The sequence below is a fragment of the Streptopelia decaocto genome (genome assembly GCF_964273445.1).
Source record: "Streptopelia decaocto genome assembly, chromosome: 6".
NCBI classification, from domain to species: domain Eukaryota; kingdom Metazoa; phylum Chordata; class Aves; order Columbiformes; family Columbidae; genus Streptopelia; species Streptopelia decaocto.
Window position 1 is genome coordinate 28,991,173 of NC_138660.1, and position 24,498 is coordinate 29,015,670.

The 24,498-nt window shown below is 58.2% G+C and overlaps 2 protein-coding genes across 2 annotated transcripts; both read left to right on the plus strand.

Moving 5' to 3' along the window:
- Positions 1-4,382: 4,382 nt before the first annotated feature.
- LOC309441326 (ubiquitin carboxyl-terminal hydrolase 36-like) lies at positions 4,383-20,049 on the plus strand (the record flags this gene model as incomplete). The annotated part of the gene is made up of 12 exons (XM_082055960.1): positions 4,383-4,632; positions 4,703-4,871; positions 16,253-16,305; positions 16,589-16,699; positions 16,993-17,095; positions 17,314-17,381; positions 17,747-17,817; positions 17,999-18,081; positions 18,405-18,516; positions 18,789-18,929; positions 19,232-19,332; positions 19,548-20,049. The coding sequence occupies 12 exons, from the start codon at positions 4,383-4,385 to the stop codon at positions 20,047-20,049; spliced, it is 1,764 nt and encodes a 587-aa protein (XP_081912086.1).
- LOC309440956 (ubiquitin carboxyl-terminal hydrolase 36-like) lies at positions 5,228-6,955 on the plus strand (the record flags this gene model as incomplete). The annotated part of the gene is made up of 5 exons (XM_082055261.1): positions 5,228-5,318; positions 5,612-5,714; positions 5,933-6,000; positions 6,382-6,548; positions 6,851-6,955. 5 exons carry the CDS (start codon positions 5,228-5,230, stop codon positions 6,953-6,955), a joined length of 534 nt encoding a protein of 177 aa, XP_081911387.1.
- Positions 20,050-24,498: the final 4,449 nt, after the last annotated feature.

A 24,498-nucleotide genomic window follows, 5' to 3' on the forward strand; every position in this document is an offset into this window, starting at 1 on the left:
ACCTCTTTCATTGGCGCGTACAGTAACTTGTGCACTCAGCTCCTCTCTGCTTTCATTTGAAGTCCAAAAAAACCCCAGGTAAGTCAAGGCAGCTAAAAAGAGGCAACTTAGGTTGCTGGTGTCTGCAGCTGGCGCTTGTGCAGGGACCCTGTTTCTTTCTCCCTTACTTTTTTGTCTCTCCCATTTCCTGGCAGAGCACAATTCAGGATGGGGGTGAAGAAGCAGAAGAAGGAGCTGTTTACGTGTCTTTCTGCAAAGAGTGCAGATCCAGCAAGCTGCCGACGAAGGAGCAGGATGGCTCCGGGTAAATAAAGCTGGCGTGGTGGCACTCAGGACGGCTGCTCATGGACTCTGACACCCAGCCCCCGGCTCCTCCAGACTGCGGCACCAGCTGCGTGCTGGGCACCATGGGTGTCTGGGCAGGGAAAGGCAGGCGAGGCCAGTCCTGGGCGTGGGGGGAGGCTTTGCGCCAGCCCTGTCCCCTGGTGCTCTCACCAGCTCAGGGAGCACAGCAGCAGAGTGCAGGACTACCTGCGCCAGAGCCTGCCGAACCTGCAGAGCCCGCAGGAGCCCTTGTGTGAGGCGGCCGTCGTGTTCCTGGGTGAGCCACAGCCCTGCCGAGGGACCCCCCTGCCCCACGGCAGCTGCCAAATCTGCCGGGCAGCTGCAGAGCCCTGCCTGCCCCATGTGGGGCCCACGGGGATCCCTGCTGCCCTTTTGCACCCGGGCTCGCACATGGGCTCCCCGTGGGAGCTTTGCTGGGTCTCTCGCAGCCTTCTTGGTCTCCCCATTCGGGGCACCGCCCTGGCTCAGCCTTGCCCAGAGGCAGGAAGGTGCGTGGCCAGGCCCGTGGGGCTGGTGGCAGGAAGCTGGGTCTCTGGGCAGGCAGGCTAGCGGGCTGCGTGACGGGCTGTGTGTGCCTGGGGCTCATCGGGCGCCAGCAGGCAGACGTGTGCCAGGAGAAGCTCCAGGTCGTCTACGAGGGTCAGTGAGGACAGTGGGGTGTCTGTGGGGGCTGGCAGGAAGGAGGAAACACCCCAACTCCTGCCCCAGGCCGGCAGGGCTCTGCTCCCTGCGCAGGTGAGGGTCAGTGTGGGCAGATGTGGCAGAATGCAAACCCCCGTCTCTCCCCTCCCCCCTTCAGTATGGAAGGAGTAGGCACATCTCCCTCTCTCTCTGCTACTTGAGGCCAACAGCTTCTTTTGTTTGGCCCCAGAGCCCCTGGCAAGGGCCATTAGGAGAAGGGAGTGCCGAGGCGCCAGGGAGGCGCTGGGTGCCTGCGGCCAGTGTGGGGGATGTTTGGAGGCTTCAGGGGCACCCACAGCCAGGGTGGGGGTGCAGAGAAGCTTCTAGAATGCCCACAGTCAGATCTGATCAGCCAATATAAAAACGGGATTCTCGTCGAGACTCCGCCCATCGTCACGGGTCTCTCGGAGCACGATCAAGATGCTGCCGCCGAGAGCCCCCCCGGGATGGAGACTCCGCTTGCCTCACCGCCACGGGTGTGAGTAAAACTTCTCGCAGAATTGCGAGTATATTTATACTTTCCGTGCACATATGCACGTGTAACTTTCCGTGCTCAATATTAGCACGTGTAAAATTAATCCTCGCAGAATCGCGGGTGTATTTTCCTTCCGTGCACATATGCACGTGTAACTTTCCGTGCACATTTGCACGCATACTTTCCGTGCTTAATACAAGCACGTGTACTTTCCGTGCACATTTGCACGCGTAGCTTTCCGTGCTCAATACGAGCACGTGTATAAATTATTTCCTCGCACAATCGCGAGTGTATTTTCCTCCCGTGCTTCCACATAAGCACGTGTAATATTCCGTGCACATTTCCACGTGTAAGTAAATTAACCCTCGCAGGATTGCGAGTGTATTATAAATTTACCCTCACAGAATCGCGAGTGTACACTTCCCGTACTCACTACGAGTACGTGTATCTCTTTAAAAATAATCCCACACCGTGTTCAGGCAAGTGTGTGCTTCTCCGGGACTCGGGGCCGGCTCCGGCATTGTTTTGGTGAAGACACGTGCATGCACTCTGTGGACCGCCTGTTGTATTAGTTGCTGCCCCTTAATAATTTTCCTCAACTGATACCCGAACCTTTATTTAAGTCACTTTTGGAGTGCTAAAACCCTGTTTCTCCCCGGTTTAATAAAAGTTGTTTTGGGCCCTATTGTCCCTTAAACTAACCTCGGGGTGCCTCCGTGACAGCAGAGCAGAGAGAGACTTCAGGAGCACATTGGACATTGGTGGCCAGCACCCTTGGGCTGATCCCGGCACCCCTGCCTCCCTCCTGGCCCTGGGGAGAGCTGGGGGGGTAGTGGTGATCCTGGCCGGAGGAGCTCCAGAGGTCCCCACAGAACAAATAAACCAAACAACAAGAAAACAAAACAAGCGAAGGTGAATAACCATGAAAGACAGAGGAAGACTGCCCCGTCCATGGAGCTCTGCAGAAGGAGCGTGGAGCCGTACATCATATGAGGCCATATAGTTGGAATCAGCACGTAGAGAAGACTTTAGCAGGGAAGACTTTGAGGGGAGCGGCCTGACTCCATGCAGCTGCAAACCTGAGAGCTGGCCGTGTGCTGAAGGGACGGGGAGAAGTGTCCTGGGCTGAACAGAAACCTGTGGGTGACACAAGGCTGGAGAGATGTGCTTTGCAGAGATTGGCAGGAGTCCTTCCCAGGGATGAGCGGGATGGGCTTTGGACACAAGGAAAAATAAAGCGGCTCTCAAGCGTGGTTTGGAATTCGTGCCACTGTCACTACTAGCAGAAAAAGGACCGTGCTGTAAGGGAACTCCTTGTTCTTAGGAGAAAAACTGAAGCTTTTTCATGTCCTTCCTTGTCAAAGCAGGTGTAATTCTTCTGTAGTTAGCCTCTGGCATGAGGTTCTTAAAGGGGCAGTTTTGCTCTCAGGGCTATTCCTTTGTTTAAATTATATTTAAATGATATTTAAAGATTACAACTCTTAGACAGAATTGCCTTTTGGTGATGCCTGATCAATATATTTTCTCCCTGGTTTTGGTAGGAGGCTGAGGGGTAGAATACGGTGGTGGTTTCTCTTTTAGCCAAAGGACCCCAAGGTTTCTGAAAAGGCACAAAGGAAGGCAAAATGAGAATGTGGTGCTGTGACTGGCACCCGCTGCTCCTGAGCCCTGGAGTGCCCGGACAGAATCTCTGAGGCCGGACTGTGCAGCAGGATCCCGGCAGCTCTGATCTCCCACCCTGCATTCCAGCACGGAAAATGAAAGTCACCTCGTTTTGATTCTCTTCACAGCCTAAAGCACCACAGGGGTAATGACACCGGCCAGGAAACATCAAGGTGGATCAAGGTGGGACTGGAGACCTCCTAAGCACAGGATGATGTCACCCTGACTAGTCCCATGGGCTTCTGCTGCAGAGACCCTCAGCTACACCTGTTTCCGAGAGTCCCCGGGTGTCCTGCTGCAGGGCAGCACCACCCACTGCTCAGTTTTTCCTGATGCTCCGTTCAAAGCTCCCTGGAGGGTGTTGGTGGCTGCTGCCTCTGTCCCACCAGCCGCCACTGCAGGAGGGTTTGCCTCCCCCATCATCTCCCCAGGGCAGGAGTCGCTGCTTTTCCAGTGCCCTGTGCCCCCTTCAGCACTGAAGAGGCCCAACTGACTGAGCTGCTCCACAAAGCTCATGTGCCCCTGACCCACCACGACAGATGTTCCTCTGGACCTTCAACCGTGTCGTGGTTTAACCCGAGCTGGCAACACAACCACGGCAGCTGATCACTCACCCCCTACCCCTTCCCCTCCCAACAGGGGAGAGAATCGAAAGTGAAGGGAGAAATTTGGACTGAGAGAAACACAGTTTAATAAAATAACGAAATACTAATATACTACTAGTAAATATACATAAACCCACCATAAGTCCCACGCCCTTCTCCTCAGGACTGCTCAGCCGGTCCCATCCCAGCCTGTCCCAGGACACCAGGTTTGCTCTGCCCCCAGCGCACACCTTGCGTCTTGGCCTTGTAAGACTTGCAGAGGCTTTTGCTGGCCAAATCCACCACTGTGCCCAGGTTCCCCTGCACTGAAACTACAGTGTGTGACCATTTAGGGATTCTGGGGCGTGTCCAGAGCGCGATGGCGTCACAACCAACCCCCGCAGGCTCCGCCGTTGGCGTTGCCGGGACGCGCGGACGCAGCTCAGTCCTGTTCTGGACGCGGAGCGGAGCGGACGGCGAAGCCGAGGGGAGGAGTCAGTGGGCCGAGCCGAGCGCGAGAACCGCAGCGAAGGGCGGGACTTGAGGAGGAGGCGCGGGAAGCGCGTGTGGTGCTGGAGAGGGAGAGACGAGAGAGCGGCGCGACCTTGAGGCCGTGGCACGTGCGGTGACACGCCATGGCGGGCACGGCGAAGCCGAGGGAGCTGCTGAACGCGCGGCGGGACGCGGGCGAGGCCGGGGCGCTGGGCCGGCTGCTGAGCACCTCGGCCAAGAAGGTGCTGCTGCACAAGATCGAGTTCCAGCCCGCCAGCCACGGCTTCTCCGGCCAGCCGGAGCTGCTGCGGGCCAAGTACCTGCTGCTCAGCCCCCGCACCGAGCCCGCCGAGCACCCCCGCGGCGCTGAGCAGGGACAGCCGGGCAAGCAGGGTGGGTGCAGAGGGCCGGGGGCTCTCCCTGCGCTGCGCAGCCCGCGGCTCACCCGCCTCTCTCCCCGCAGGCAGCGACCGGACCCCGGGGCGCCACGGGGACGGCGTCCCTGCGCCCCAGAAGGGGCTGTTCCCTGCGGGGCGCCTGGCCATGCAGTGGCAGCGTGTCCAGCGCATCGGCGCCGGGCTGCTCAACCTGCGAAACACCTGCTTCCTCAACGCCACCCTGCAGTGCCTCACGTACACGCCACCACTCGCCAACTACCTGCTGTCCAAGGAGCACAGCCGCGCCTGTGAGTGGGGAGGGGAGCGCCCGCCTGTCCCGGGGCTGCGCTCAGCACCCTGCGCACGGCTCTGCCGGGGCTGTGCGCCTGCCGGGATGTGCCTTCTCTGCTCCCGCCCGCCCGTTTCTGCGTGGAGAGGACATTCCTGCATACGGGAGCATCCACTTCTCCTGGCCGTAGCAGTGTTCCCGAGCTCTGCATCCTGCGGCTGAGCGGCTCTGTCTGTGCTGCACACAGCCAGGACTAAGATGGGTTTGTCCTCAACGTCCTGTCTTCTCCTCTCCCACTCCAGGTCACCAAAGCGGCTTCTGCATGATGTGCGTCATGCAGAACCATGTCACGCAGGCGTTCGCGAACAGCAGCAGCGTGATAAAGCCAGTGTCCTTTGTCCGAGACCTCAAGAGTAAGGATGGCTGCCCTCGCGTCCCCTCCGGTAGCCGTGCAGGAGGGCAGAGACTATTGCAGGAGCAGAACCTTTGAGATCAGGGCAGGTCTTGGCAGAGGTTCTTCTGAGACGACTCACTGAGCCTGACAGGGCCTTCATGGGCCTTGTGGGGCTTCCCCCACGGCCGACATGAGTCTGACGTCTGGTTTGGGCCGAGGGAGCTCACACGCCGCAGTCCCTGCCCGAGGGAGGGCGGGAGGACCTGCCCCTGCTGCAGCGCGAGCTGCGCCTGATCCCTCCCTCTCCTGCAGAGATCGCCCCGCACATCCGCTGGGGCAGGCAAGAGGACGCGCACGAGTTCCTCCGTTTCACCGTCGATGCCATGCAGAAGGCCTGCCTGCCCGACTGCACCGAGTACGTGGGGCCTCTGGTGGCCGTCACTGCCCTTGTCTGCTGGTCCCCTCGTCTGCTGGGCTGCTGTCTGCCTTCTCCTGACGCCTCCACCCCAGCACAGCTGCGGTTCTGTCCCCAAATCCTGTGACTGGGCTGGGTTTGGATCCTGAGCACACAGCGCTGGCCCGTGGGGGTGGCTCTTGGGGCGGGCGCTGTGTGACCCGAGCTGCCGTCTCTAGGTTGGATCGCCAGACCCAAGGCACCACCCTGATCCACCAGATCTTTGGCGGTTCCCTGCGGTCCCGTGGTGAGTGCTGGCTGCCAGGGCCTGGGCCTGTGACTCTCAGGGCTGCTGTTTCCCGAGAGCCTTGCAGTGACTTGGGAAAGTCACTAAGCATGTGCCAGTTATGCAGAGCTGCAGCTGGTCAGTCTTTTGGTATCTGTGGGTCACGAAGCTGAAGCTGTGGGTCCCCAGCTCATTGCCACCAGCAAAGGAACCCACGTTGCCAGCTGTCCAGCAACACTTGTTGTCCCAGCACGTACAGGCTGCGAATGCTGGTGCTGCCATCCCAGAGCCCAAACGCGCAGAGGGGGAACACGGCAGCTGCCTGCGCTGTGCTGGGGCGGTGGTGCCGTGCTGTGCTGGACTCGCAGGACAGCTGAGCTGCTCTTGCCATCTGCTGTGCAGGCTCCTGTGACATCCTCTCTCCGCAGGACGTGGGCTACCCTGAGCTCCTGAACATCCGCCCGTACATGTCCCAGACCAGCGGGGATCCGGTCATGTACGGGCTCTACGCGGTGCTGGTGCACTCGGGGTACAGCAGCCACGCAGGACACTACTACTGCTACGTGAAGGTGAGCCCAGGGCGCTCTCTGGGCACCTCTCTGTGCTGGGGGCCGGCGGGCGCTCGGGGGTCCGTGTAATGTGCAGACAGGAGGGTGCTCAGCAGACGTGCGTGGTGCGGAGCACTGCGGGGTACGGGCTGTGCTCCGTCACAGGAAGCGTGGAGTTCTGCTCTCACAGAGAACCCTCACCTGTCCAGGGCCAACTGGTGATTTTGGGGAGCGGAGCTCTGCCGACGGGCGCTGTTCCTGCTGCTCGTCAGGCCAGGAGCGTCCCTGGACACAGCCCGACCCCGTTCTCTCTCCCTCCGCAGGCCAGCGACGGGCAGTGGTACCAAATGAATGACAGCGTGGTCCGCCCCAGTAACATCAAGGTGGTCCTTAACCAGCAGGCGTATGTGCTGTTCTACCTCAGGTGAGCATGCCCTGTGTCCCCGGCCCCTCTGCCCCTGCTCAGCACGTGGGACGGGGCTGGGGACACATGCCTGTGTGTGGGAAGGAGCTTGGCCCAGGCAGCCCCAGTGCCCACGTGCGTGTGCTGTCTCGGGGGAGGGTGGCAGGGAGAGCTCCAGCCCCTTGTTGTCACTCAGACACTGGCAGTTAACACGTGCCCTGCTCTGCCTTCCCCAGGATCCCCAGCCCCGGGAAGAGCTCAGAGGGTCCCGTTTCCAAAGCTGCCTCCAGCCTGCCTGGCCGTGTCAAGCTGCCTTCTGGGTCACCGTCACCCAAGCTGGCCCGGAAAGCCACACATGTGGCTGCAGCGTTTCCCAGTGACGCAGCCCCGAGGCCCAAGAAGCCGCGCTTCTCGCAGCCGCCACCCGCGCCCAGAGGGGCTCCAGGATTTTACGGCCTCAGTCACACCAGTGGGGCCAAAGCGCAGGTTCCCCGGAAGCGCTGCTGGGAGCCCGGGCCCCTGCCCGCCTCCCCCAGGCTGCCGGAGCCCATCCCCGGCCAGGAGCCGTGGGGCAGCGGGGAGAACACCGGGACACCGGGAAGGGACCCTCGTGGCAGGGCTTCTGCCAGCCTGGTGCTGGCAAAGCTGAAAGCCTTCTTGTCGGCCAGAGCTGCTCCGCAGCCCAGCAGCACCGTGTCACCACCGCCGGCCAAGAAGCTGGCGCTTTCCGACACATAGGTGAGTCTGAGCTTCTGCCCAGAGACTTCAGCAGGTGCCTCGTGCCTCCGGAGCCAGGGCTTGTGTTGGGGAGTGCAGGAATGGTGCTGGTACCTTGCTAAGCAGGAGGCGGGTGGGGAGAGCCCGTCAGCCCCAGGGCTCTGCCCTCCCTCTGGGTGGGGGTGCGGGGCCAGGCCCCCGCTCTTGTTCCCATCCCTGCAGAGGCTGGAGAACTGGCTGCTGCCTCCCTGCTCAGGACGGCGCGGTGGCTGCGCCAGTCCCTGGAGCGGGGCGGCCTCGCCAGCCTTGTCAGGGCAGCGTGTCCCCGGGGCGATGGGAGCTGGTGACACCACAGCTGGAGGCTGCAGAGTCGCCTCCTCCCCAGGCAGCGGCTGCACCGGCTCTCTGGGCGCCGCTGTGCAGCCGGGGCTGGGGACGGCGCTGGGGGTTCTGTCCTTAACGTTTCCTTCCTTTTTTCCTTTCTGCTTCTAAGGGAAAACACTTCTGATTCTTCTCCTACTCCCCCACTTCCCTCTCCCTGTCTGTGTCTTTTCCCCTCCCCTTTCTCTGCGCTCCCCTTTTTGTTTTCTCCTCTTGGCTCACAGCAACCTCTTTTATTTAGACCACCAAGTTGTTCTTTCTGTCAATAACTGCAGGGCAGCCCCAGGGAAGGAGAGCAGAGGGGCCCACCATACACGTCCTCACCTGCTGCTGCCGGTTCCTGTGCCCGCCCCAGCCCCGCACTGGGTCCCTGTGGGGCCGGGGCGCTGCACCGGGACACCGGGAAGAAACTGGAGCGTTCCCTCGGGAACCGGCTGGGCTGGCGGGACAGCGGGAGCGGCCAGAGGAGCCACAGGGAGGATCGAGGCTGGAACAGCTCTGCTGGGAGGAACGGCTGAGAGAGTCCTCAGCACTCGCACAACTCCTGGGAGAGCTTTCCATCAGATACTTCATGGTGAAGATTTCAAACACGATTTCATAAAGGAGGGGTTTTTCTTTCCCAGTTGTTTTCTATCATTTTTCAGTGTATACAAGAAGTGATAGCAGCATTCTATAATGGATATTGATCCAAGGGGTCTCCTGGAGACATCTGGACAGGCAGGAGAACAGTCCTGTGAGGCTGGACATTGTACGGATGACTTTGCCCCTCACCCCTTCCCAGTCCCACCTGTTCCCTCACCGGCCCCCTGGGACTTGGCCTCACCAAGCTGGAGCACAAGTGTGATGGGAGCGGCTGAGGGACCTGGGGGTTCAGCTGGAGAACAGGAGCTGAGGGGAGACCTTCTGATCTCTGAACTGCCTGAAAGGAGCTTGGAGCCAGGGGGGTCGGGCTCTGCTCCCCAGGAACAAGCGCCAGGAGCAGAGGAAACGGCCGCAAGTTGCGCCAGGGGAGGTTGAGGTTGGATCTGGGGAACAATTTCTTGCCCAAAGGGCTGTGGGGCATTGGAACAGGCTGCCCAGGGCAGTGCTGGAGTCACCATCCCTGGAGGGTTGGACAGACCCGAGATGAGGGTCTCAGGGCACGGGTCAGTGCCGGGGGTGGGGAACGGTTGGACTCCACGATCTTAGAGGTGTTTTTCAACCAAAATGATTCTATCGCACAGTCTATCTTTGCATTGTAATAGTGCCTAAAGGTCACAGCCAGGGTTTCTGTTGTCTTGTCCTGGTATTTTTGAAAATGGGTAGAAGTCTGTCTCGAAGAATGTAATGAAAGCAAAAAAAAAGAGCATGGGTAGAGTGAACCACGGGAAGGAGGGAGGGCCAAGTATGAAGGTGAATCTCAGCAAGAGCAAGTATTTACACATCACTAGTGATACGCATCACTTGCAGGCTGTAAATCGTTGACACTTTTTTTGTTAGTAATGGAAACGTTTCCTGTGTCCCACAGGATCCTTGTGTCACTGTTGTGAACTGCAGATGCATTTTTGGCATCAAAACAAAGGTGCATCTCAAAGCTGGGTGGGTCAGATTGAAATGGTTACCGGGTGTATATTGGTAGCATATGAAAGAAAAAGGCTCGCAGTGAACTTTACCATTGGGAGCTTCTGGCAGGTGTTGATCTGCGAGAAGCAGCCTCAGCAGAGGTGAGAAGCTTCTAAAAGATGGAAATAAGGAGAGTCAGAAGAGAGAGAAGATTCTGAGAGATCTTAAGAGTGAACATGAAATAACTGAATGCAAAAGCAAGTCTTAATGCTGCGTTTTGACTGAGCTGGAGGGTGGGAATCTGGGCTTTGGAAAGCTCAGAGTTTGCACAGGGTGGAAGACAAGAGTCATAACAGCATAAAGGGAGAAGGGCTGGAGCTGACTTCTGCTGGGAAAAGCATTTTTGCCTCCCCTAGAAAAACAGGTGACTTCCAGAAACATGTTCAGTACCCGTTTTCTCAATCTGGAGGTGTCCTGGTGGAGGAAGCCTCGGCACCACACTGACACACGCAGGGCAGGCGAGGCAGAGGAAGATGCGCTGTCTGGGTTACCGGCTCAGGCCACTGAACAGCGGCACTGACTGCGATAGAGAAAGCAGCGACCGAGGGGAGCTGGAAGGGGCCTTGGCTGCAGGTAACCGTGCCCTGGGCTGAGAGTGGCTGGCGCTGCGTCTAATGAACGTGACTGAGCATCTTCCTGTCTGTGTGCTGATCTTATTCAATTGTGGTGTTTCACAAGGGAGAGAGAAAGAGAAAGGACATGAAAAGTAAATGTCGTGCTATCTGCTTTTCAAAACTGCCTTTCTGTTCTTTTCAAACAGGCTCGGAATTTCTCCTTTCGAACCTGTGTCTTTGGAGATGCTGGAGGAGACGAAGGAGGAGGACACCCAGGAGGAAGACGCGCGAGGAAGATGTGGAGTCTCTGCACGGCCTTCAGGAGAGTCTGAGGAACCAACAGAGGAGGACGTGGAGACTCCACAGAGCGTTCAAGAGGCAAGTCACTGGTGTACGGACCGTTCTGTGTGACGAGGGGATATTTTAGAGATGGAGGAGGTAAAAACAAACAGCTCATAAAGAACCCAAGCCCAGCCTCCCCAAACCAGGATTTTGTTGCAGTGCCCTCGAAAGAAATCCTTTCTAATTTAGCTATTGCTGTGCTTAAGGCTGTGGTAGTTAAAAGCCCTGAAATTTTAATTTTTCAAGCGGTGTGTGTGATGACCAAACATTATGTGGTTGCAGGGGGACCAGTATATGTATTTCTAAAGTTAATTGTTACCTCATTGTTTATAATTCTCTTTTTCTTTGCTCCTCCCTGCAAATCCAAACAGTGCTGAAAAGAAAGCTGTGAAGGAGGAGTCTGGTTTAATGGTGCCCACTTGGCACTGTTGCCGGGCTGTAAGATGGCCATAAAATCCTTGTAGGATTTGGTGAAATCCGGTAGAATGAAGGTAGCATGAAAGAAAAACAAGAGATCCATGGATAAGCTGAATTCTTGCAACATTTCAATTATTTCCCTTTTAACCCAATGAAGAGAAGAAAGAAGAAGACAACACATTTTAGTCAGATTATTAAAGCCTGTATCTGCCTCAGCATATTCTAGATCACTTGAGTATTACACAGAAAACCTAAATGCACAGCCCAGCAGATCAGATCAGATCACCTGTGACAACACAGCTCATTCTTGGTTTTGTAGCTCAAAGCGATGTTCTTGCTTTCATGTGCTCCCTCCTGTTCACAGCTGCAAGTTCCAACAGTCTCTGCACCAGCAGAGCTCCTGAGAGAACTGGTGCTAACCCTTGTGTATTAAAAGGTTCATGCAGCGGCTGTCAGTGGTGGGTTCAGGAGATCTGGACTCTCTGGTTCAGTTCTTACCTCTTTCATTGGCGCGTACAGTAACTTGTGCACTCAGCTCCTCTCTGCTTTCATTTGAAGTCCAAAAAAACCCCAGGTAAGTCAAGGCAGCTAAAAAGAGGCAACTTAGGTTGCTGGTGTCTGCAGCTGGCGCTTGTGCAGGGACCCTGTTTCTTTCTCCCTTACTTTTTTGTCTCTCCCATTTCCTGGCAGAGCACAATTCAGGATGGGGGTGAAGAAGCAGAAGAAGGAGCTGTTTACGTGTCTTTCTGCAAAGAGTGCAGATCCAGCAAGCTGCCGACGAAGGAGCAGGATGGCTCCGGGTAAATAAAGCTGGCGTGGTGGCACTCAGGACGGCTGCTCATGGACTCTGACACCCAGCCCCCGGCTCCTCCAGACTGCGGCACCAGCTGCGTGCTGGGCACCATGGGTGTCTGGGCAGGGGAAGGCAGGCGAGGCCAGTCCTGGGCGTGGGGGGAGGCTTTGCGCCAGCCCTGTCCCCTGGTGCTCTCACCAGCTCAGGGAGCACAGCAGCAGAGTGCAGGACTACCTGCGCCAGAGCCTGCCGAACCTGCAGAGCCCGCAGGAGCCCTTGTGTGAGGCGGCCGTCGTGTTCCTGGGTGAGCCACAGCCCTGCCGAGGGACCCCCCTGCCCCACGGCAGCTGCCAAATCTGCCGGGCAGCTGCAGAGCCCTGCCTGCCCCATGTGGGGCCCACGGGGATCCCTGCTGCCCTTTTGCACCCGGGCTCGCACATGGGCTCCCCGTGGGAGCTTTGCTGGGTCTCTCGCAGCCTTCTTGGTCTCCCCATTCGGGGCACCGCCCTGGCTCAGCCTTGCCCAGAGGCAGGAAGGTGCGTGGCCAGGCCCGTGGGGCTGGTGGCAGGAAGCTGGGTCTCTGGGCAGGCAGGCTAGCGGGCTGCGTGACGGGCTGTGTGTGCCTGGGGCTCATCGGGCGCCAGCAGGCAGACGTGTGCCAGGAGAAGCTCCAGGTCGTCTACGAGGGTCAGTGAGGACAGTGGGGTGTCTGTGGGGGCTGGCAGGAAGGAGGAAACACCCCAACTCCTGCCCCAGGCCGGCAGGGCTCTGCTCCCTGCGCAGGTGAGGGTCAGTGTGGGCAGATGTGGCAGAATGCAAACCCCCGTCTCTCCCCTCCCTCCTTCAGTATGGAAGGAGTAGGCACATCTCCCTCTCTCTCTGCTACTTGAGGCCAACAGCTTCTTTTGTTTGGCCCCAGAGCCCCTGGCAAGGGCCATTAGGAGAAGGGAGTGCCGAGGCGCCAGGGAGGCGCTGGGTGCCTGCGGCCAGTGTGGGGGATGTTTGGAGGCTTCAGGGGCACCCACAGCCAGGGTGGGGGTGCAGAGAAGCTTCTAGAATGCCCACAGTCAGATCTGATCAGCCAATATAAAAACGGGATTCTCGTCGAGACTCCGCCCATCGTCACGGGTCTCTCGGAGCACGATCAAGATGCTGCCGCCGAGAGCCCCCCCGGGATGGAGACTCCGCTTGCCTCACCGCCACGGGTGTGAGTAAAACTTCTCGCAGAATTGCGAGTATATTTATACTTTCCGTGCACATATGCACGTGTAACTTTCCGTGCTCAATATTAGCACGCGTAAAATTAATCCTCGCAGAATCGCGGGTGTATTTTCCTTCCGTGCACATATGCACGTGTAACTTTCCGTGCACATTTGCACGCATACTTTCCGTGCTTAATACAAGCACGTGTACTTTCCGTGCACATTTGCACGCGTAGCTTTCCGTGCTCAATACGAGCACGTGTATAAATTATTTCCTCGCACAATCGCGAGTGTATTTTCCTCCCGTGCTTCCACATAAGCACGTGTAATATTCCGTGCACATTTCCACGTGTAAGTAAATTAACCCTCGCAGGATTGCGAGTGTATTATAAATTTACCCTCACAGAATCGCGAGTGTACACTTCCCGTACTCACTACGAGTACGTGTATCTCTTTAAAAATAATCCCACACCGTGTTCAGGCAAGTGTGTGCTTCTCCGGGACTCGGGGCCGGCTCTGGCATTGTTTTGGTGAAGACACGTGCATGCACTCTGTGGACCGCCTGTTGTATTAGTTGCTGCCCCTTAATAATTTTCCTCAACTGATACCCGAACCTTTATTTAAGTCACTTTTGGAGTGCTAAAACCCTGTTTCTCCCCGGTTTAATAAAAGTTGTTTTGGGCCCTATTGTCCCTTAAACTAACCTCGGGGTGCCTCCGTGACAGCAGAGCAGAGAGAGACTTCAGGAGCACATTGGACATTGGTGGCCAGCACCCTTGGGCTGATCCCGGCACCCCTGCCTCCCTCCTGGCCCTGGGGAGAGCTGGGGGGGTAGTGGTGATCCTGGCCGGAGGAGCTCCAGAGGTCCCCACAGAACAAATAAACCAAACAACAAGAAAACAAAACAAGCGAAGGTGAATAACCATGAAAGACAGAGGAAGACTGCCCCGTCCATGGAGCTCTGCAGAAGGAGCGTGGAGCCGTACATCATATGAGGCCATATAGTTGGAATCAGCACGTAGAGAAGACTTTAGCAGGGAAGACTTTGAGGGGAGCGGCCTGACTCCATGCAGCTGCAAACCTGAGAGCTGGCCGTGTGCTGAAGGGACGGGGAGAAGTGTCCTGGGCTGAACAGAAACCTGTGGGTGACACAAGGCTGGAGAGATGTGCTTTGCAGAGATTGGCAGGAGTCCTTCCCAGGGATGAGCGGGATGGGCTTTGGACACAAGGAAAAATAAAGCGGCTCTCAAGCGTGGTTTGGAATTCGTGCCACTGTCACTACTAGCAGAAAAAGGACCGTGCTGTAAGGGAACTCCTTGTTCTTAGGAGAAAAACTGAAGCTTTTTCATGTCCTTCCTTGTCAAAGCAGGTGTAATTCTTCTGTAGTTAGCCTCTGGCATGAGGTTCTTAAAGGGGCAGTTTTGCTCTCAGGGCTATTCCTTTGTTTAAATTATATTTAAATGATATTTAAAGATTACAACTCTTAGACAGAATTGCCTTTTGGTGATGCCTGATCAATATATTTTCTCCCTGGTTTTGGTAGGAGGCTGAGGGGTAGAATACGGTGGTGGTTTCTCTTTTAGCCAAAGGACCCCAAGGTTTCTGAAAAGGCACAAAGGAAGGCAAAATGAGAACGTGGTGCTGTGACTGGCACCCGCTGCTCCTGAGCCCTGGAGTGCCCGGACAGAATCTCTGAGGCCGGACTGTGCAGCAGGATCCCGGCAGCTCTGATCTCCCACCCTGCATTCCAGCACGGAAAATGAAAGTCACCTCGTTTTGATTCTCTTCACAGCCTAAAGCACCACAGGGGTAATGACACCGGCCAGGAAACATCAAGGTGGATCAAGGTGGGACTGGAGACCTCCTAAGCACAGGATGATGTCACCCTGACTAGTCCCATGGGCTTCTGCTGCAGAGACCCTCAGCTACACCTGTTTCCGAGAGTCCCCAGGTGTCCTGCTGCAGGGCAGCACCACCCACTGCTCAGTTTTTCCTGATGCTCCGTTCAAAGCTCCCTGGAGGGTGTTGGTGGCTGCTGCCTCTGTCCCACCAGCCGCCACTGCAGGAGGGTTTGCCTCCCCCATCATCTCCCCAGGGCAGGAGTCGCTGCTTTTCCAGTGCCCTGTGCCCCCTTCAGCACTGAAGAGGCCCAACTGACTGAGCTGCTCCACAAAGCTCATGTGCCCCTGACCCACCACGACAGATGTTCCTCTGGACCTTCAACCGTGTCGTGGTTTAACCCGAGCTGGCAACACAACCACGGCAGCTGATCACTCACCCCCTACCCCTTCCCCTCCCAACAGGGGAGAGAATCGAAAGTGAAGGGAGAAATTTGGACTGAGAGAAACACAGTTTAATAAAATAACGAAATACTAATATACTACTAGTAAATATACATAAACCCACCATAAGTCCCACGCCCTTCTCCTCAGGACTGCTCAGCCGGTCCCATCCCAGCCTGTCCCAGGACACCAGGTTTGCTCTGCCCCCAGCGCACACCTTGCGTCTTGGCCTTGTAAGACTTGCAGAGGCTTTTGCTGGCCAAATCCACCACTGTGCCCAGGTTCCCCTGCACTGAAACTACAGTGTGTGACCATTTAGGGATTCTGGGGCGTGTCCAGAGCGCGATGGCGTCACAACCAACCCCCGCAGGCTCCGCCGTTGGCGTTGCCGGGACGCGCGGACGCAGCTCAGTCCTGTTCTGGACGCGGAGCGGAGCGGACGGCGAAGCCGAGGGGAGGAGTCAGTGGGCCGAGCCGAGCGCGAGAACCGCAGCGAAGGGCGGGACTTGAGGAGGAGGCGCGGGAAGCGCGTGTGGTGCTGGAGAGGGAGAGACGAGAGAGCGGCGCGACCTTGAGGCCGTGGCACGTGCGGTGACACGCCATGGCGGGCACGGCGAAGCCGAGGGAGCTGCTGAACGCGCGGCGGGACGCGGGCGAGGCCGGGGCGCTGGGCCGGCTGCTGAGCACCTCGGCCAAGAAGGTGCTGCTGCACAAGATCGAGTTCCAGCCCGCCAGCCACGGCTTCTCCGGCCAGCCGGAGCTGCTGCGGGCCAAGTACCTGCTGCTCAGCCCCCGCACCGAGCCCGCCGAGCACCCCCGCGGCGCTGAGCAGGGACAGCCGGGCAAGCAGGGTGGGTGCAGAGGGCCGGGGGCTCTCCCTGCGCTGCGCAGCCCGCGGCTCACCCGCCTCTCTCCCCGCAGGCAGCGACCGGACCCCGGGGCGCCACGGGGACGGCGTCCCTGCGCCCCAGAAGGGGCTGTTCCCTGCGGGGCGCCTGGCCATGCAGTGGCAGCCACCCTGCAGTGCCTCACGTACACGCCACCACTCGCCAACTACCTGCTGTCCAAGGAGCACAGCCGCGCCTGTGAGTGGGGAGGGGAGCGCCCGCCTGTCCCGGGGCTGCGCTCAGCACCCTGCGCACGGCTCTGCCGGGGCTGTGCGCCTGCCGGGATGTGCCTTCTCTGCTCCCGCCCGCCCGTTTCTGCGTGGAGAGGACATTCCTGCATACGGGAGCATCCACTTCTCCTGGCCGTAGCAGTGTTCCCGAGCTCTGCATCCTGCGGCTGAGCGGCTCTGTCTGTGCTGCACACAGCCAGGACTAAGATGGGTTTGTCCTCAACGTCCTGTCTTCTCCTCTCCCACTCCAGGTCACCAAAGCGGCTTCTGCATGATGTGCGTCATGCAGAACCATGTCACGCAGGCGTTCGCGAACAGCGGCAGCGTGATAAAGCCAGTGTCCTTTGTCCGAGACCTCAAGAGTAAGGATGGCTGCCCTCGCGTCCCCTCCGGTAGCCGTGCAGGAGGGCAGAGACTATTGCAGGAGCAGAACCTTTGAGATCAGGGCAGGTCTTGGCAGAGGTTCTTCTGAGACGACTCACTGAGCCTGACAGGGCCTTCATGGGCCTTGTGGGGCTTCCCCCACGGCCGACATGAGTCTGACGTCTGGTTTGGGCCGAGGGAGCTCACACGCCGCAGTCCCTGCCCGAGGGAGGGCGGGAGGACCTGCCCCTGCTGCAGCGCGAGCTGCGCCTGATCCCTCCCTCTCCTGCAGAGATCGCCCCGCACATCCGCTGGGGCAGGCAAGAGGACGCGCACGAGTTCCTCCGTTTCACCGTCGATGCCATGCAGAAGGCCTGCCTGCCCGACTGCACCGAGTACGTGGGGCCTCTGGTGGCCGTCACTGCCCTTGTCTGCTGGTCCCCTCGTCTGCTGGGCTGCTCTCTGCCTTCTCCTGACGCCTCCACCCCAGCACAGCTGCGGTTCTGTCCCCAAATCCTGTGACTGGGCTGGGTTTGGATCCTGAGCACACAGCGCTGGCCCGTGGGGGTGGCTCTTGGGGCGGGCGCTGTGTGACCCGAGCTGCCGTCTCTAGGTTGGATCGCCAGACCCAAGGCACCACCCTGATCCACCAGATCTTTGGCGGTTCCCTGCGGTCCCGTGGTGAGTGCTGGCTGCCAGGGCCTGGGCCTGTGACTCTCAGGGCTGCTGTTTCCCGAGAGCCTTGCAGTGACTTGGGAAAGTCACTAAGCATGTGCCAGTTATGCAGAGCTGCAGCTGGTCAGTCTTTTGGTATCTGTGGGTCACGAAGCTGAAGCTGTGGGTCCCCAGCTCATTGCCACCAGCAAAGGAACCCACGTTGCCAGCTGTCCAGCAACACTTGTTGTCCCAGCACGTACAGGCTGCGAATGCTGGTGCTGCCATCCCAGAGCCCAAACGCGCAGAGGGGGAACACGGCAGCTGCCTGCGCTGTGCTGGGGCGGTGGTGCCGTGCTGTGCTGGGGGTGCTCACTGCTCTTTTCTTGCAGTGAGGTGCTTGATGTGCAAAGCAGTCTCGGACACCTTTGACCCCTGTCTGGACCTGCCGGTGGAGATCACGGTACCGGGGCAGGGTCAGGTGGGGGGAGCTCTGCTCTGCAGGGATGTTCCTGCAGCTGCACCGCTGCTGCTCGAGGCTGTTTAACCTGCCAGCGTCAGGCACGGTGCAGGCAAGAGGGGATCAGCTTCTGTTGTTGCGCTGGCTCCTGTGCCTGGCCCTGACCTCTCCTCTGTCCTGGCAGCAAGCCGCAAACGTAGAGCAGGCACTGGAGCTGTTTGTGAAGCCAGACCTGCTGGGCGGAGAGAACGCCTACCGGTGTGACAAGTGAGTTTGCGGGCTGGGGCGGGAAGGGCCGCGGGTGTGCTGGTGGGAAGCAGGAGGGCAGCTGCAGTACAGGAGGGCTTCTCCACCTGCTCCACCGCTAAACCGTGAGGTACGTGGCTGTGAAGCCGGCGATGAAGCCTGTCACTCCTCATCTCCTCCCTCTTGAGACGGGGACCTGAGCCAGCAGACCTGGCCGTGAGCAGGCGCCCTGGAGCGGTACCCGCTCTCAGCAGGGTCATTTCCGTGGGGTTTGCGGCTTGGCCAGGGCTGGCAAGCACCTGGGTGGTGGAACAGCGTGAACAGCTCAAGCTCTCCCTGTGCAGATGCAAGAACAAAGTGTCGGCAACCAAACGCTTCACCATCCACCGAGCCCCCAGGGTTCTCACACTTGCTCTGAAGCGTTTTGCCGACTTCACTGGAGGCAAGATCACAAAGGTGGGTGCTCGGCCATCCAGAGCGGGGCTGTGTCCTGTCCCGAGGCCCTGCTGCCCCGAGCAGGTGGGAGGTGGTTCTGTGCGCGGTGCGAGCTCTGCCGCAGTCCTGCAGCCCTTCCCCAGCTGTGCGCTGCCGCGGGAGTTTGGCTCATCCCGGCGTCTTCCTCACCGTGGAGAGCGGGTTCCCCCTCCCTCGCGAGACGGGACTCGCAGGACAGCTGAGCTGCTCTTGCCATCTGCTGTGCAGGCTCCTGTGACATCCTCTCTCCGCAGGACGTGGGCTACCCTGAGCTCCTGAACATCCGCCCGTACATGTCCCAGACCAGCGGGGATCCGGTCATGTACGGGCTCTACGCGGTGCTGGTGCACTCGGGGTACAGCAGCCACGCAGGACACTACTACTGCTACGTGAAGGTGAGCCCAGGGCGCTCTCTGGGCACCTCTCTGTGCTGGGGGCCGGTGGGCGCTCGGGGGTCCGTGTAATGTGCAGACAGGAGGGTGCTCAGCAGACGTGCGTGGTGCGGAGCACTGCGGGGTACGGGCTGTGCTCCGTCACAGGAAGCGTGGAGTTCTGCTCTCACAGAGAACCCTCACCTGTCCAGGGCCAACTGGGGATTTTGGGGAGCGGAGCTCTGCCGACGGGCGCTGTTCCTGCTGCTCGTCAGGCCAGGAGCGTCCCTGGACACAGCCCGACCCCGTTCTCTCTCCCTCCGCAGGCCAGCGACGGGCAGTGGTACCAAATGAATGACAGCGTGGTCCGCCCCAGTAACATCAAGGTGGTCCTTAACCAGCAGGCGTATGTGCTGTTCTACCTCAGGTGAGCATGCCCTGTGTCCCCGGCCCCTCTGCCCCTGCTCAGCACGTGGGACGGGGCTGGGGACACGTGCCTGGGTGTGGGAAGGAGCTTGGCCCAGGCAGCCCCAGTGCCCACGTGCCTGTGCTGGCTCGGGGAAGGGTGGCAGGGAGAGCTCCAGCCCCTTGTTGTCACTCAGACACTGGCAGTTAACACGTGCCCTGCTCTGCCTTCCCCAGGATCCCCAGCCCCGGGAAGAGCTCAGAGGGTCCCGTTTCCAAAGCTGCCTCCAGCCTGCCTGGCCGTGTCAAGCTGCCTTCTGGATCACCGTCACCCAAGCTGGCCCGGAAAGCCACACACGTGGCTGCAGCGTTTCCCAGTGACGCAGCCCCGAGGCCCAAGAAGCCGCGCTTCTCGCAGCCGCCACCCGCGCCCAGAGCGGCTCCAGGATTTTACGGCCTCAGTCACACCAGTGGGGCCAAAGCGCAGGTTCCCCGGAAGCGCTGCTGGGAGCCCGGGCCCCTGCCCGCCTCTCCCAGGCTGCCGGAGCCCATCCCCGGCCAGGAGCCGTGGGGCAGCGGGGAGAACACCGGGACACCGGGAAGGGACCCTCGTGGCAGGGCTTCTGCCAGCCTGGTGCTGGCAAAGCTGAAAGCCTTCTTGTCGGCCAGAGCTGCTCCGCAGCCCAGCAGCACCGTGTCACCACCGCCGGCCAAGAAGCTGGCGCTTTCCGACACATAGGTGAGTCTGAGCTTCTGCCCAGAGACTTCAGCAGGTGCCTCGTGCCTCCGGAGCCAGGGCTTGTGTTGGGGAGTGCAGGAATGGTGCTGGTACCTTGCTAAGCAGGAGGCGGGTGGGGAGAGCCTGTCAGCCCCAGGGCTCTGCCCTCCCTCTGGGTGGGGGTGCAGGGCCAGGCCCCCGCTCTTGTTCCCATCCCTGCAGAGGCTGGAGAACTGGCTGCTGCCTCCCTGCTCAGGACGGCGCGGTGGCTGCGCCAGTCCCTGGAGCGGGGCGGCCTCGCCAGCCTTGTCAGGGCAGCGTGTCCCCGGGGCGATGGGAGCTGGTGACACCACAGCTGGAGGCTGCAGAGTCGCCTCCTCCCCAGGCAGCGGCTGCACCGGCTCTCTGGGCGCCGCTGTGCAGCCGGGGCTGGGGACGGCGCTGGGGGTTCTGTCCTTAACGTTTCCTTCCTTTTTTCCTTTCTGCTTCTAAGGGAAAACACTTCTGATTCTTCTCCTACTCCCCCACTTCCCTCTCCCTGTCTGTGTCTTTTCCCCTCCCCTTTCTCTGCGCTCCCCTTTTTGTTTTCTCCTCTTGGCTCACAGCAACCTCTTTTATTTAGACCACCAAGTTGTTCTTTCTGTCAATAACTGCAGGGCAGCCCCAGGGAAGGAGAGCAGAGGGGCCCACCATACACGTCCTCACCTGCTGCTGCCGGTTCCTGTGCCCGCCCCAGCCCCGCGCTGGGTCCCTGTGGGGCCGGGGCGCTGCACCGGGACACCGGGAAGAAACTGGAGCGTTCCCTCGGGAACCGGCTGGGCTGGCGGGACAGCGGGAGCGGCCAGAGGAGCCACAGGGAGGATCGAGGCTGGAACAGCTCTGCTGGGAGGAACGGCTGAGAGAGTCCTCAGCACTCGCACAACTCCTGGGAGAGCTTTCCATCAGATACTTCATGGTGAAGATTTCAAACACGATTTCATAAAGGAGGGGTTTTTCTTTCCCAGTTGTTTTCTATCATTTTTCAGTGTATACAAGAAGTGATAGCAGCATTCTATAATGGATATTGATCCAAGGGGTCTCCTGGAGACATCTGGACAGGCAGGAGAACAGTCCTGTGAGGCTGGACATTGTACGGATGACTTTCCCCCTCACCCCTTCCCAGTCCCACCTGTTCCCTCACCGGCCCCCTGGGACTTGGCCTCACCAAGCTGGAGCACAAGTGTGATGGGAGCGGCTGAGGGACCTGGGGGTTCAGCTGGAGAACAGGAGCTGAGGGGAGACCTTCTGATCTCTGAACTGCCTGAAAGGAGCTTGGAGCCAGGGGGGTCGGGCTCTGCTCCCCAGGAACAAGCGCCAGGAGCAGAGGAAACGGCCGCAAGTTGCGCCAGGGGAGGTTGAGGTTGGATGTGGGGAACAATTTCTTGCCCAAAGGGCTGTGGGGCATTGGAACAGGCTGCCCAGGGCAGTGCTGGAGTCACCATCCCTGGAGGGTTGGACAGACCCGAGATGAGGGTCTCAGGACACGGGTCAGTGCCGGGGGTGGGGAACGGTTGGACTCCACGATCTTAGAGGTGTTTTTCAACCAAAATGATTCTATCGCACAGTCTATCTTTGCATTGTAATAGTGCCTAAAGGTCACAGCCAGGGTTTCTGTTGTCTTCTCCTGGTATTTTTGAAAATGGGTAGAAGTCTGTCTCGAAGAATGTAATGAAAGCAAAAAAAAAGAGCATGGGTAGAGTGAACCACGGGAAGGAGGGAGGGCCAAGTATGAAGGTGAATCTCAGCAAGAGCAAGTATTTACACATCACTAGTGATACGCATCACTTGCAGGCTGTAAATCGTTGACACTTTTTTTGTTAGTAATGGAAACGTTTCCTGTGTCCCACAGGATCCTTGTGTCACTGTTGTGAACTGCAGATGCATTTTTGGCATCAAAACAAAGGTGCATCTCAAAGCTGGGTGGGTCAGATTGAAATGGTTACCGGGTGTATATTGGTAGCATATGAAAGAAAAAGGCTCGCAGTGAACTTTACCATTGGGAGCTTCTGGCAGGTGTTGATCTGCGAGAAGCAGCCTCAGCAGAGGTGAGAAGCTTCTATAAGATGGAAATAAGGAGAGTCAGAAGAGAGAGAAGATTCTGAGAGATCTTAAGAGTGAACATGAAATAACTGAATGCAAAAGCAAGTCTTAATGCTGCGTTTTGACTGAGCTGGAGGGTGGGAATCTGGGCTTTGGAAAGCTCAGAGTTTGCACAGGGTGGAAGACAAGAGTCATAACAGCATAAAGGGAGAAGGGCTGGAGCTGACTTCTGCTGGGAAAAGCATTTTTGCCTCCCCTAGAAAAACAGGTGACTTCCAGAAACATGTTCAGTACCCGTTTTCTCAGTCTGGAGGTGTCCTGGTGGAGGAAGCCTCGGCACCACACTGACACACGCAGGGCAGGCGAGGCAGAGGAAGATGCGCTGTCTGGGTTACCGGCTCAGGCCACTGAACAGCAGCACTGACTGCGATAGAGAAAGCAGCGACCGAGGGGAGCTGGAAGGGGCCTTGGCTGCAGGTAACCGTGCCCTGGGCTGAGAGTGGCTGGCGCTGCGTCTAATGAACGTGACTGAGCATCTTCCTGTCTGTGTGCTGATCTTATTCAATTGTGGTGTTTCACAAGGGAGAGAGAAAGAGAAAGGACATGAAAAGTAAATGTTGTGCTATCTGCATTTCAAAACTGCCTTTCTATTATTTTTAAACAGGCTCGGAATTTCTCCTTTCGGAACCCGTGTCTTTGGAGATGTTGGAGGAGACGAAGGAGGAGGACACCCAGGAGGAAGACGCGCGAGGAAGATGTGGAGTCTCTGCACGGCCTTCAGGAGAGTCTGAGGAACCAACAGAGGAGGACGTGGAGACTCCACAGAGCACTGAGGAGAGTCTGAGCAAACCAACTGAGGAAGATGTGTCCCAGACACTTTCAGCATCTGTCCAAATGCCTTGAAACCTTTCTTCATTCCCCTCAGACTACGGGATGCAGCTTCCTCCCCACCTGTCTGGAAGATGGGCAGTGGGCAGTTGTCTGTTGAGTGCATCAGGTTGGGAGCGCCCTGGTGATATCCTTGATCTGGGCTCCAGGTAGACTGCAAACTTCCCTTTGATGAGGGTCAACTCTGCATATTGGGCCCTCTGTCCCTCTCAGAAGGGAATTACCTACTACAATTACCCTTCTTTCTTTCTTATCAGAGTCAGTCTTGAGGTGTGGAGTCAACTGCCTCTTTCTATGTGACCTTGTAGGTGGGCCTTGCACCACATCCTCACCTACCTCTTCTTCAAGATCCAGGGCCTCAGACTTATTATGGAGGGGCACCTGAGGAAGCAAAGCAGGTAAGGAGGGGGGGTTGCCCATGACGCTGAACTGGAACTCGCTTCCAACCCTCGTCATCTTTTTGGTCCCCTACCTCTGCCCAACAGTGACGGGGCAGGGGCTGTCTCAGGTCTTCCCCCTCTGCCTGACAGGGCAGGGGTCCATCACCTTTTGGGGCGTATCCCCCTGGGACCTTTCTGACTGGTACATCAGGGAGTTACTCCACCAGTCAATCTCTTTTTCACACTCCCTGATGGACCTCGGTGTCTCGACCTCCTCCTTAGGTTTCGCGACCATGCTGAGCAGATCTTGCACCAGCTCACCCCTCACACAGTTGGGATGCTGCCATCCTCCCCCAGCAGCAGCAGGCTCTGGCAATCCCTGCAGCCAGAGATCTGAACAGCCACGGTTCGGGGCAAGGCCTCTGTCCAAGTTGCGACAGTCTTTTTGTGACAAGCTCTCTTTCTGGAGACCATGGTCAGCAGCACTCTGGGACACTGGCAATAGGTGAGAGGGTCTAACAAGCAAGGAGTGACACCCTGTGCACCCTACTACACGAGCTACCACACCCGCTGCTGCAGCAAAGTGTGGGTGGTACTCACCCACTTCACAGGCTGGTTGCCCCCCGCCCAGTGCCTGCTGAGCAGTGACAGTCGCTGCCCTCTCGGAGGCTTTTTCAAGGTGAGGGGTGGGGGTGTGATCACCGTCACCGTGGTAACGCCCACACCACATCAGCCACTCTCGCAAGGGCTGCCGGGGGCTTCCAGGTCACAGAATTGAGACCCGCGGAACCGCAAAACCCCCTGTACCTCAGGATCCACTGAAACGACTCCAGCTGAGCTGGCGCCAACCAGCTGACCTCGGCGACTGAGATTTAGATTGCATACTAGAAAAAAATTATTCTCAGAAAGGGTTGTCAGGCGTTGGAACAGGCTGCCCAGCGCAGTGGTTGAATCACCATCCCTGGAGGGGTTTAAAAGGCATTTAGACAAGGTTATTAGGGACATGGTTTAGTACCAGAGTTAGATTAGGTTATGGTTGCACTTGGTGATCCTGAGGGCCTCTTCCAACTGAAACGATCCTATAATTCTATGATTATATGATTTATATCTGGTCTTCAGAACT